Source organism: Phyllostomus hastatus, unplaced genomic scaffold (assembly GCF_019186645.2).
Source record: "Phyllostomus hastatus isolate PE091 unplaced genomic scaffold, TTU_PhHast_1.1 phas_contig_65, whole genome shotgun sequence".
NCBI classification, from domain to species: domain Eukaryota; kingdom Metazoa; phylum Chordata; class Mammalia; order Chiroptera; family Phyllostomidae; genus Phyllostomus; species Phyllostomus hastatus.
Window position 1 is genome coordinate 1,662,051 of NW_025333932.1, and position 14,327 is coordinate 1,676,377.

At 33.5% G+C, this 14,327-nt stretch overlaps 1 protein-coding gene across 2 annotated transcripts in view; it reads left to right on the plus strand.

The window, feature by feature from the left end:
- Positions 1–14,327, plus strand: part of PRKDC (protein kinase, DNA-activated, catalytic subunit) — a 199,660-nt gene that overhangs the window by 39,176 nt on the left and 146,157 nt on the right. For both annotated transcript variants that reach the window (XM_045849401.1, XM_045849402.1), the window contains 5 exons: positions 13–132; positions 559–718; positions 8,747–8,853; positions 12,978–13,068; positions 13,859–14,022. In XM_045849401.1, the coding sequence (XP_045705357.1) occupies positions 13–132; positions 559–718; positions 8,747–8,853; positions 12,978–13,068; positions 13,859–14,022 (642 nt within the window). The remainder of the gene's footprint in view (positions 1–12; positions 133–558; positions 719–8,746; positions 8,854–12,977; positions 13,069–13,858; positions 14,023–14,327) is intronic.

Sequence of the window (14,327 nt, forward strand, 5' to 3'; positions counted from 1 at the left end):
TTTCTTGTTAAGGTATCAGTTAAAATGAAGCAGTACAAAGATGAACTTTTGGCCTCCTGTTTGACTTTTATTCTGTCCCTGCCATGTGACATCATTGAACTTGATGTTAGAGCCTACGTTCCTGCATTACAGGTAGATGCATTGTCTTGGGTAAATCCATTTCATTTATGTAGGATTTCCTAGAAAACACAAAAATATCCAGGTCTTCCCACAGTAGTCACAGGAGGTGTTTACCAAACAGACACCCCTGGTTTAAGTTCTACTTATGCTACTTAGTAGCTTTGTGACTTGGAACCTAGCTTGGCCTCTCTGAACTTTCTTTACAGCTGGATATGAGGTTTGAACCTCCATGTGTTGAAATTCTGCAGTATATCACCAACCATGTAGATAATGGTGCTTGTTTTTCTGACAATGACCTGGGATGTACCCACCCACCTCCAGCAGTGCCTGGCATTGTGGCACTAGAAAGGTTTATTCATTAGAAGCCACAATTAATTGGTGGTGTTTTTCTCTTAAATTCCCTGCGTTTCTGTTTACCATGTTTGTATTAACATATAGATGGCTTTTAAACTTGGCCTGAGCTATACCCCACTGGCAGAAGTAGGCCTTAATGCCCTGGAAGAATGGTCAGCTTACATCGACAAACAAGTAATTCAGCCCTATTATAAGGACATTCTACCTGGACTTGATGGATACTTGAAAACTTCAGCCTTATCAGGTAAGGCTTAAAAGAGTTATGATGTGTATCTTAAATAAAATGGGAATGTAATAATCATAATACAACTACTGTTTGTAATTGTGTAACTTCTGAAATATGAACCCGATTTATTCAAAATATATTTATTAGTATTTTTATAATCTCCCCAATTCATTTCAATATAATTGGGAGATAGGACATATAACTGAAGCATTATACCTATTTTTCATTTTATTCTCTTATATCCTACCAAGCTTTATAAAATCTTTAAGGCTTAGAACTTATCTTAAATATCTTGAACTCCTTATAGCTTCTGATACACTGCCTTGTAAAAATGTGTTTTCAATCAATCAAACAGAAATTAAAACTATAAGAGATTTCAGTAGTAATTTTATATTTTGACCTAATCTCATTTGATTTTCACTAGTTTTTCCAAATATAACTGATGAAGCGCTATTGTTAACCAGTTAAGAAGAATTGTCATAGGAGAAATAGGCTTGGGGAAAGGTTCAGAGAAAAAAATTCCAGACAAAAGTTTTATCAGGCAAGAAAAGTGGTACTTGCAGTTGAGGGGAACGATTTTACTTGAACCACAGTGAAAAGGGACATTGTAATCAGATGAAGCAAAAAGATTCAGTTTGAAGAAAGACACTGAAATATTGGTAAGAACCAAAACTTCACTGTCATCAAAATAGAAAATCTAGTGTTATTTCGTAAAATTTCATCTGTGTTAATCATGATTTTATTGTTCAACTTAAATATTGTTCGTTTGGGAACATTAAGTGAAAGGTGTGTGACGAATTTCATTCACTGCAGAGATCATGAAGGAGTCAAATTTTGAGAGATATTTCTGTAAATGATAGTAATAACCAATATCATGTAGAGATAAAAAATACAAACTAGTTAATGTGTATAGCTTACGTAGGCTTTTAAAATTCACATTATATAAGGAATGTTGCTTGTTGAGTAGTTCACTAAAAATTAATATATTTAGAGGCAAATATTGTGGTGCTTTTATTTGCTTTTCAGAATTTAGCTCTGTCAGCTCATTGAAATGATTTATGCTTTTAAATTAATAAGGGAAATTATTGTGATTCTTTTAAGCAAAGGATTTATCTATTGATAACTATATATAACTGTAGATAAATAGAAGATAGGGAAAAGCAGAGACTAAGTAAAGTTAAATAACAAGAAAATCCATAATCTTAAAGACAGTCACTAATTTTAGTAATGTTTTATTTGCTGTATCAAACTTCCAGAACAGTTGCATTAATATTAAAAGAATTCCTGTATATTCTTTATCAAAATTCAGCAGTTAGGATTTTTGTCCCTTATGCTTTATTATTGCAGGTACTGTCACTCTCTATATATTGTGTGATAATGTGTGTGTGTGTATACAGGATGGGGCAAAGTTTTACAGGATTTAGAGTTGTTTGTATGGAAAATAATACAATAATTAATATATAATAATATAAGAATAAACTCTGTGTTTTGTGTTCTCATAAATGTAAATCTATTGCCCTACCCTGTACATTTTAACATATACAATATATACTGACATATATGAACTCTTAGAGTAAGTTGCAGGCGTTGCAGGTATTTATGCCTAAATACTACAGTATATATTTCTTAAGAGCAAGGATATTCTTTTTTTTTTTTTTTACAGATTTTATTTATTTATTTTTAGAGAGGGTGAAGGGAGGAAGAAAGGGAGAGAAACAGCAACGTGTGGTTGCCTCTTGTACACTCCTAACTGGCGACCTGCCCTGCAACCCAGGCATGTGGCCTGACTGGCAGTCAAAACCGCCATCCTTTGGTTTGCAGGCCAGCACTCAATCCACTGAGCCACACCAGCCAGAGCAAGAAGGATATTTTTTTACATAACCATAGTATCATTATCAAAATCAGGAAAAATTAGGAAAAATAACATGGATACAATACAGTCCATATGCAAATTTTAGTTGTCTTGTTAATTTCCTTTTTTTAAGGTTTTATTTACTTATTTTTAGAGAGAAGGAAGGGAGGGAGAGAGGGAGAGAAATATCAGTATGTGGTTGTCTGTAATGCACCCCCTATTGAGGACATGGCCCGCAACCTAGGCATGTGCCCTGACTGGGAGTCAAACCAGTGACCCTTTGGTTCACAGGCTAGCTCTCTCAATCCACTAAGCCATACCGGCCAGGGCTCATTAATTTCTTTTATAGCAGTATTTATAGATGTATTTCTTTTTCTTCTAGAATTCCAATTTAGGACCATGCATTGCATTTATTTGTTGTAATTTTGTAGCCTCTTTTAATGTGGGATAGTTCTTCAATCTTTCTTAGTTCTCACAACACTGACATTTTTGAGTATTACAGGCTGGTTATTTTATAGACTGTCTTTCAGTGTGGGTTTGTCTGATGTTTTCTTATGATGAGGTTAAGCTTCATACATTTTGGCAGAAACACTCAGAACCGATGCTGTGTCCTCATAGCATCATGATGGCAGTTGGTGCCATTACCAGTCATGTTCATTTTGACCATTTGATTAGTGAGTGTCTGCTCCATCTTTTATAGTTTCAAAGTAACTCTTTTCCCCATTGTTTGAGGTCCTCTCCCTCTCACCTTCTTGAAGAATTGAGTCCTAAGGCCTTTAGATGGCATAGAGGAAGGTAGATGTCAGGGTAGCTGTGGTGGTCCTGAGGAGCATGAGGAATGCAGCCCTGTGGGTTGGCCTGGCATTGGGGTCAGAGCTAGAGCAGGGTGGGGGGAGCTAACATGTTGGGGCAGCCTTGTGAGATATGGGGGTCCAGACAGGAAGGATGAGGAGGGTGACTATTTTATATGTGTCCATCTATACATATTTATATGTACATAAACATGCACATATAGAAAAATAAATGTAGAAATGGAGATGAAAGTATGTGTGTATATGTATATGTAACACATATATGAGGTCTGTTTGGAAGGTTTTCAGCCATGTCATATGAAAAATAGAGATAGTTATTGAAGAAGATACAAGAAACATTGTACATAGGACAATACCTTAGTCCCCTTCAAAGTAGGCATCTTGGAACCTCACACAGTTCTCCCAATCACCATTAGATGCCACATTGTATTTTTCTGAATCTCATTGATGGTCTGAAATCTCTTCCCTTTCAAAGGCAATTTTAGTTTTGGGAAAAGCCAGAAGTCACAGGGTGCCAAATCTGGATGGTAGGGGGGTGGAATCACCTGGGTGATTTGATGTTTCACCAAAAACCTCTCCACCAGATGTGATGCATGAGCGGGTGTGTGCTCATGATGAAGTTGCCAATCACCAGTTGCCCATAGCTGTAGCCTTTTGAATCTGAATAGTTTCCATGGAGGAATGTTCAAGATTAATGCAAAATTTGATGCAGATTTGTTGCTCTCTTGCTCAGTCATTTTGAATTTTGAATGTGACAGCCACACAGTACACATGCTCACTCAACAGTGTCTACTGTCCCCACTGACTAGTACAATGAAGTCGTCATTGTTCATGCATGTGCATTCCAGTCTACTCTTCTTGGCTGCCACATTACATTGATGTCATGCAAACCATTCTCATATTAACAATGACTGGACTTTTCCAGACAGACCTTGTATATTCTAGTTCTAGACATTGGAAGGGCCTTCTTGGGAGTAGTAACACCTTAATAGTAATGAGCAAACCTAGTGTCAAGATCATGGCTTTTAAATGTCATTTTCCATTAAAAGAAACCAGCATTCCTTGGGTAAATGACTGGTTGCAGCTTGGGATAGAGAAAATACAAGATAAACCTAGAATATTATATTTTCTGAAACATCCAGAAAGCAAGGAATTGTTCAAAGGACGATGGGAAAATGTCACAGGCAAAATTTAGGATAATTTGGGCATCAAAGTAAATCATTCTAAAAAGAGGTTATATTCCGTTGGCTCAAGTAGGAAATATTGAGTAGAGACATAAATAAAATGAGCAAATTGAAAGTTTCATGTTTTTTGTTGCCGTGTAATAAGTTACCACATATTTAGCAGTTAAAGTCAACATCCATAAAAAAGCAAAAAACTTCCCATCTATTATTTCAGTTTTGGAGGTCAGAAGTCCAGGCAGGCTCAGCTGGTCCTCTACTCAGAGTTTCACAATTTCAATGAAGTGTTGGCCATGTTGGGCTCTTCACTGGAAACTCTGGGTAAGAATTTTCTTTCAGTTTTATCCAGGTTGTTGGTAGGATCTGATATTTCACTTCTTTGCTGGCCAATGGTCAGGGCTAATTCTCAGCCCCTGGAGGCCTATTTCTGGTTCTTGCTCATGGCCACCTCCACCTTTACATCCAGCAACAGCACTGAATCCTTTTCATGCTTCAAATCTTTGTTACTTCTTCTTCTACTTGCTGAAGAAAACTCTGCTTCTAAGGGGCTTATATAATGCAATTTGGCCTACCTGGTTAATCTCCCTTTTGTTATATTAGGGAACACAATCATGGTAATAATACTGGGTGGAAGGTCATAGGGCTGTCTTAAAATTCTGCCTATCACATATACTTTTAAAGCACCTTAGCCCAAAACATACATTGTTTTACCCAATGACCATGGATAAAAATAGCAACTTTATAGTGGAGACACCTGGCAGACACCTCCTTGGCCAATTGCTAGTAGTGGGACCAGTTCATAGCAGTGCTTCTTAATAATGGTTTGCTGAGAAGAATGCAGAGTTGCTCTGTGCCACTCCTGCCAAAGGTGCACAGCCTCCGTCTTCTTTTTTAGGCCATAAAGTCAACTTGAAGCTCAGAAATTATTCTTTTGGTTCACAGCCCATGCTCAATCCACTGAGCTACACCAGCCAGAGCAGCTCAGAAATTATTCTGATAAGATCCTGAATTTTGCAGTCTTGGAAGATTACACAGAAAGTAAGGAGAACTTTTCATATTATAGACAAAGGAAACCAACAAAGTACATCCTTTAAAACGGAATCACCTTTGCTAAAATTTTAACTCATATTATGGTTTCTTTTCAGATTGACTTTACAACTTTATTATACTCTTATATTCTAAAATAAACTAACACAAATTTAAAATAGCAGCCTGTCTTAGGGAGTCAATAATAACAAATTGTTTAAAAGTAATACTAATGTGTTATGTATATTAACTTGTGATCTTCAAATAAATATGTAAGTCTTTAAAAAAAATCAATTCTACTTCCAATGTGGTAGTTATTGCTAGTTTTAACCCACATAAACAAAGACCTGTGGAGTTTCACAGTTGTGGAAAGAGATCCAGACAGACAACAAAAAGCACAAGATTCTCTTGCTTATGAAAAACTCTCCTTCCTTGAAAATCAAAAACACACCCGCAATTGTATTTCTGTGCTATTGCTTCTATAGTTTCAACCACTCATTAATTATATCTTAGTACTAGAATTACCTCTTTCACTGAGGAAACTTGAAGTGGATAATTGAAAATTGTCTGCCAGACCCATGGAGCCTGTGGGCACACATCTGCTGATACATTCATTCACATGGTCCCAGCTCTAGTCTCATTATAGCCTGTAAAAACAAGAAGTGAAAGCACACAAACTTAAAAGTGATGCTTAGTAATCAGTGTTGTATAGCTATATTTTACTTATAAATTATCTGGGTACTCAGTAATTATCTATTAATTAACTCAGTCCAAATTTTCAAGTTACCAGTAGATCTTAGAAGTTATCTTTTAGTTAGCTGGCATGTTGCAAAATAAAAATTTTGCCCAAATAAAGATTCAGTTTATTTGAACATAACCTTAAAAGTTGTGCAGGACTGCTTGTGATGATGAAAAAGTCTGGAGATGGATAATAGTGATGGTAACACAATATTGTAAAAGTTATTAATGCCACTTAATTGTACATTTAAAAACAGTTAAAAGATTACATTTTATGTTATATGTTTTATGCCACAATAAAAGGTTATGAGAAGTAATGTTAACTTCCAGGCTTAATACGCCCGAATACATTCAGGAAAAACAAACCTAAGTAGAATAAAATGTATACTATATTATGTTTAACACTAAAAGGCAAAAAAAGACATTTTATTAAACTTGTCTCATATACCAAAGATGTGCCTTAATTAAACTTGTCTCGTTTGCCAAAGACGGATTCCTAAAATGCTCCTGAGCTAGTTTCTGCAAGAGCTTTAAAAGACTCTGGTCCATTTAAGGCATTGTAAGCAGTATCCTTATTTTCAAAAAATTTTGCTACTGTTCATTTTATATAAGCTTATTAATCTGTGTTAGTCATAAAAGATCTTTAATTTAAGAGGCTTTATTCCTCTTTTATTAATATCCTCCAAATATAGGAGAACATCATACACATAAGGAGAGAAGTAAAAGCCTTTTTCAAATAAGACCTTTAGATACACAGACACATGGAGAGCTAATAGCTTCAATTCTTCAATTTGAATCAGCTCAAGAGACAGAGGACACCAACAAAACACTGACTGGTACATATATCAAAGGGCTTTTTTTCTCAGTGTATGAAATTCTGAACTGATTTGATTGACATTTGATCTAGAAAATAATGGTAATAAAAAGACATGGAAAACCAAGTCCTCTTTTCATTTCTGGCTCATCAGAGGGTAGATCTCTAGCATCTATCCACAGAAGGTTACCAAATGGTCAGCAGACCATAAACCCAAATTTTTAGACACTACTCACACCCATGGGGACCAAACCAAAAGCATGAAATCATATGAAAGACAGGAACTAGAGTAGCAGAAAGCTGGATAAGGTTTTTTTGTCATTTGGAAATAAAGGGGAGGGAATTTCAGGGGAAAAGGGGAAGGGTATACAGGAACAAGTATAAAGGACACATGGATAAAAACAAGGGGGGGTGGAAATGGGAGGGAGGTGGGGAGGGATGGGTGGGTGGGCTAGGATGGGAGTAAAGGACAGAAAACTGTACTTGAACAACAATTAAAATAAAATTTAAAAAAATAAATACTTTCTTGGAGCTAAAAAAAGATAGGCTGGGATTAAGTCATCTGTGAGGCATCTTCGAACAATGCAGTTTACCTGGCTCTACCAGCAAATACTAGGCATCTCCATAGCTAGTGAGAAGTAACTTTATAGCTATAAAAGTATGACTCTGTGCTGATATAAGTGAACATGTGTCAAAGATTTTATTTAACTAAGTAATTAGTAAAGGAGCTAGCAGGATGTTAGAGCTGGCTTCTTTAACCTAAATCTAACCACAAGAAAACATGAGACAAACCCAAATGGAGGGACATTGTACAAAATTACTAGCATATAATTTTAAACATGTTTAAATCATGAAATGCAAGGAAAGAGTGAAGAACTGTTTCAGTGTAAAGGGTACTAAATACACAGACAACAAAATGTAATGTGATTCTGAACTTAGGATCAATGCTGGAACCTGAACGGGGCTAAGGATTAAATGTGGGTAGTGTCTCAAGGGCACTGTCCTGATTTGGATAGTTGTGTGGTTGTTATATAGAGAAATATTTTTTGAAAATAATTGTAAACTTACATAAAATTTGGATGTATAGTATATAACTTTCTTTCCTAAAGCCCCACTACCTCTGATTATTACCTTAGTGTATTTCATGCCCAGTCTCTGGTTCATATGGTTCTCCAAGGAACCATATTTCTTTGTGTAGGCAATGGCATTTAAGACCAACAGAGCCACTATTAATATATTTTCTTTCTAGAAATGTAATTTTCAATCATAATTAAAATTAGTATTTTTGTCCTGACTGGTGTGGCTCATTGAGTTCGGCAGCATCCTGCAAACTGAAAGGTCACTGGTTTGATTCCTGGTCAGGGCACATGTCTGGGTTGCAGGCCAGGTGCCCAGTTGGGGATGTGCAAGAGGCAACCAACTGACCAATGTTTTTCTCAAACATTGATGTTTCTTTCCCTGTCTTTCTGCCTCCCTTCCCCTCTGTCTAATAATAAATAAATAAAATCTTTAAAAAATTAGGATTTTAATGTCTCCATTTAGTAATATAGTATGTTCACCCTAATATTCATCAAGTAAATGAATGAATGCTTTTTAAAATTGACATTTGTTTTCTGTTGATAGATGAGAACAAGAATACCTGGGAAGTGTCAGCACTTTCTCGGGCTGCCCAGAAAGGATTTAATAAAGTTTTGTTAAAGCATCTGAAAAGGACAAAGAACACTTTATCAGTAAGAAATCCCTTGCATTTTCTTTACCTTAAATAATGCAAAGATCAGATTCTAATGCTTGTGAACAGGAAAAATCTTCATTTAAAATGTTAGTCTTACATAAAAATTAAAAGGCAATATAGAAATAATTTCAGTATATTTTTAGCAATAACAATGTAGCTAAATTAACTGTTTGGTTTATTGTCTTAATCTTGTTTTCCTATTTACTTTTTAAGTATAGTTAGTAGATAATAAAAAGTAATTAGTTCATATTCAGTAAACAATGGGAATTTTGATATTATGTAAGATTGATTTATTTACTGATTGGATATTAAGTATATAATTTTGTCAAGTGTAATTCATATCATTTTTTTCTGATAATTTGTTGACAGTATTTTTCAGACATGGCATATAATGTAATTGGAAAAATGATGTAAATAGAAAAAATTGAATTAGTATAGGGAAAATAACTTAGTATAAAGTAAAAATTAAAATTTGCAAAACTTAAAATTTTAAGAATTAAATTTATTGGGGTGACACTTTAATAAAATTATATAGATTTCAGGTGTAGAATTCTGTAATTACATCATCTGTATACTACATTTTGTGTTTACTACCCAAAGTTAAACAAACCTCTTTTCATCACCACATATTTGACTGTCTTTGCCTTTTGCTTCTTTCCCCACCTCTCTTTCCCTTTGGTATCCACCATGCTGTTGTCTTTATCTGTGAGTTTTTGTTTATCTTGTTTGCTCATTTATTTTCAGTTTTATATACCATATATGAGTGGATTCATATGGTTCTTGACTTTTTTCTGTCTTATTTATTTCACTTAGCATGATATTTTCAATGTCCATCCATGTCACAAATGACAGTATTTCATCCTTTATGGCTGAGTATTCCATTGTATATATGTACCACATCTTTTTTATTTAATTCTCTATTGAAGGACATTTCGGTTGTTTCCATGTATTCGCCACCGTGAATAATGCTGCAATGAACATAGGAATGCATGTATCTTTACAAATAAATGTTTTCAAATTTTTCAGTCAGATACCCAGAAGAAGGCTTGCTGGGTCATATGGTAGTTCTGTTCTTAATTTTTTGAGGAACCTCCATACTGTTTTCGATAGTGACTATACATTCCCACCAGCAATGAATGAGGATTCCTTTTTCTCCACAACCTCTCCAACACTTGTTATTCCTTGTTATGTTGATGATAGCCATTTTAACAGGTATGAGGTGGTAGCTCACTGTAGTTTTGATTTACATTTCTCTAATAGTTAGTGAGGTTGAGCATATTTTCATATAATCTATTGGCCATTTGTATGTTGTCTTGAGAGAAGTGTCTGTTCAGATTCTCTGCCCATTTTTTTAATTGGATTTTTTTTTTTGGTGGTGGTGTTGAGTTGTATGAGTTCTTTATATATTTTGGATATTAACCCCTTACTAGAGGTATTGTTTGCAGATATCTTCTCCCATTTGTTCGTTGTCTTTTTGTTTTGTTGATGGTTTCTTTGTGCATTGCAGAAGCTGTTTATTTAGTTTGATATAATCTCATTCATTTATTTTTGCTTTTACTTTCCTTGTGTATGAGGGCAAATTCATAAAATCCTCTGTAAGACCAATGTCCACAAGTTTAGTACCTATGTTATCTTCTATGTATTAATAGTTTATTGTTTCAGCTATTATATTTATTTAGGTCTTTGATCCATTTTTAGTTAATTTTTGTGTATGGTGACAAATAGTCTAGTTTTATTCTTATGAAATGTGTTTTCCAGTTTTTCCAGCACTATTTATTGTAGAGGCTTTCTTTTCTTCATTGTATACTTTTGGCTCCTTTGCAAAAATTATTTGCCCATTTATGTGGGTTTATTTCTGGGCTCAATTCTGTTCTGTTGGTCTGTTTTTCTGCTGATATTGTGCTATTTTGATAATTTTTACTTTGTAGTATAAAAATTTGAAATATTGTTACTGTCTAGAACTGGTCATGCAAATTCTAAGGTAAACTCTTCCCCCATTATATTTGATAGTTTTTTGGTTGAGAGACTTGAATGAAATTAGAAATGGTTGTCTAATTTTTTTTAGAGATTTTATTTATTTATTTTTAGAGAGGGAAGGGAAGGAGAAAGAAAGAGAGAAACATCAATGTGCGGCTGCTGGGGGCCATGGCCTGCAACCCAGGCATGTGCCCTTACTGGGAATCGAACCTGCGATGCTTTGGTTCACAGCTCTCGCTCAATCCACTGAGCTATGCCAGCCAGGCGGTTGTCTAATTTTTTAAAATTATTTTATTACATGCATGAAACAAGGTAAAAGTATTTGAGTCTGTTTTCAGTGTTGCAAATAAAATTTCTTTACAGAAAATTTCTATACATCACCTCTGTTCCCTAGGACAGCTTTTTTTAATTTCAGTGTGCTACTTTTTACTCATTGACATTTGTACTGTGGTGTAATGATGGGTAACACTGTTGGCTCCTTAGCACTTTATTAAATCATAATCCTTGAGCACACATCTTTTTCATATTCTTTGTGATGAAATGGAGTTTGCCTAAACCAACCTGCTGCATAGTGATGTGTGACAGTCGTCTTCAAGAAGAGCACTTGTGTGATGCTTTCTGTGAGCTTTCAAGTACGGTAGCCACTTTTTTTTTTCAAGGACATATTTATTTGAAAGAACAAATGACAGACATACTGGCTAAGTAGAATTTGGCAAATATTTTTTATGAATAAATAGTGAGCCTGTCACTTTAAAGAAAACATCTGAGAATATTTCTTGGCAATGATAAAATCTAAGCAGTTATGTGAAAGTTAAAATTAAAATTTTAAAGCTAGTGATGGAAAACTAGTAACCATCCCTATGAGCTTGACAGCTCCTCAATACTTAAAAAAGATTTTTCTGATGACATTGGTAGTAACATTACCAAGTGTGATTTTTTTGCATATATAATGAATTGTGTCAACATTTGGTAGATCTGAATAACCCAGTGAACCAGTGACTTCAAATGATCAATATATTATGTTATCAGACCATGCATGGGTAAAAGAAATCCATTCAATGTGCAAGATAAACCAGTGAATTTTAATGTAATAGAGTATATAATATATACTGATAAAGTTTCAGATTTCTCACTGTAATTAATCTCTAAGAAACTACCACTTGCTTAGTGTTGGTGTACTATCAAATAATAATCACCAACTGAAGGAATATCAAAATACTGTCACTTGCTTAGTTTCTGTGTACTATCAAAGAATAATCATCCAGTCATCTGAAAGGAATATCAAAATACTATTTGCTCCTTCTCTACCTTCCAACTGTAGCCCTAACAACATGAGAACTGTCTTCTAGTGAGCCAGATAATAAAGCAATTAAAGAATTCCATTTTTCTAAGGTTTTTTGTTTGTTTATTTGGAAAATACAGGGTGGGGCAAAAAGTAGGTTTACAGTTGTTCATATGGATATAACACATTAGTTAATGAATAATAATAGAAGAATAAGTTTTGGGTTTTGCATACTCACAACTGTAAACCTACTTTTGCCCCATCCTGTATAGTTATTTTTCCTAAAACTATTTCACTTGTTAACAAGTAATGGGTTTAGTTTTTTAAATAAAATAATTATTTGAATTTATCAACATTTATCTAACATATTTATCATATTTCTCAATATTTATCTAATATGATAAATATACTTATCTAGTATGATCTATATAGTAGAGCATACATTTTAGATAGATAGTAGATCTATCTATTTAGTAAATACATTTATCATATTTATGATAAATTATAATTTATATGTACTAATATTTATCTAATATATTTATCTACTATATAGATCATACTAGATAAATATTGATATATATTACCAATATTGAAGCTCTTTTGTGGAATCCTTAGTATCAAATTTTAGGAGTATGAAGGGTTCTGTGAAAATTTTGGACTAGGAAATGGACATTTAACTGCAAAGTTGGAAGAGATGTGACTTTATGAATTTGCAATAAAATTAACAGCAGTTCTGTTATATGATGAACCATTGGGAGACAATAACATAGAGATGTTTTCAAAATAGTTTTTCTCTTCTCTTGTAATTCTCTTTAATTGTCAACTCGATTATCATCACATGTAATACAATTATTCAATTGCAGAATGAAGCACTGTCCTTAGAAGAAATAAGGATTAGAGTAGTACAAATACTTGGCACTCTAGGAGGAAAAGTAAGCAAAAATCTTATAACAGGTAAATAAACTTTTCTTTAAAATAAGTAAACCTCTATAGATATATTTGTGCTTTAATTTAGATGTATGCAGATCCTCATATATTCGGATATTTGCTCCTATATGTGATTTACATATTTTCAAATAGGATTACAAAGAATAATTGCCTAATGAATTGCTTTGATTGTATCCAAGCAATCTGATTATTCAGTATACTACTAGGGAAAATGTCTTAGTTTGAAATGTTAAACATATTTTTTGTTTTAAACAGAACCTATTTTGGCATGCTTTTCTATATTAAACATGTGTCAGAAATTCAAAGTCAAAATTTTTTAAACCTGGTATTTTTAATAGTTGGATATTTTGAGTGTTTTTTTGTGAGAATTAACATTTTTCTTTAGTAAGAATTCATCTTTAGTTTTACTTTTGAGATTTTATATTTAGTATACTAGTGACTTTTGGTTATTTTAAGAAGTTACAGTCTATGGTGGGAAAATAGTGTCATAAAGAGATTTTTAATAAGAATATTGTTTATCATTTTTCCACAGACTACCTTAAGTCTTTGCTGAAATTGAAAATTCAACATCCCATACTGTTAGACTTATTTAAAAATAATATTACTTCAAATTAAATTCAAAAAGAGTATATAAGTGATTTCTAATGTAGTTACATGTGTGAAATAACCAAAAAAAGGAATGATGAATAAAGTGCTCAACTTAAAAGTATTAACAAAGTACTCTGGTTTCACTAATGAAATGGTATTAGAATGATTTTGAATGAAAAAAAATGCTCTTCTTAATCTTTTTTAACAGCTGCATCCTCAGATGAAATGATGAAGAAATACGTAGCATGGGATAGAGAAAAAAGACTCAGTTTTGCAGTACCATTTAAAGACATGAAGCCTGTCATTTACCTGGATATATTCTTGCCTCGGGTTACAGAACTAGCTCTTTCAGCTAGTGACAGACAAACTAAGGTACTTGTGTTTTTTATTTCGCTCATTATTTAGAGTCTGTTGTTATTAAGACATATTTTTGTTAGGAAATTAATAATATATTTCAGCCATTCCACTATTATTAATTATATATTTCCTGTAGTATAGTAATTACAAAACTACTTAATTATCAGAAGTAAATGTCATTGATACATGCAACTTAAACATAAATCATCTTACTAGGTGATAACCTGGCAAAACATTAGTATACCAAAAACTTTATATTAGAAAATGCAGTGCAAAGAGCATTTAAAAGTGATTTTTCAGTCTGTGATTGATTATTTTCT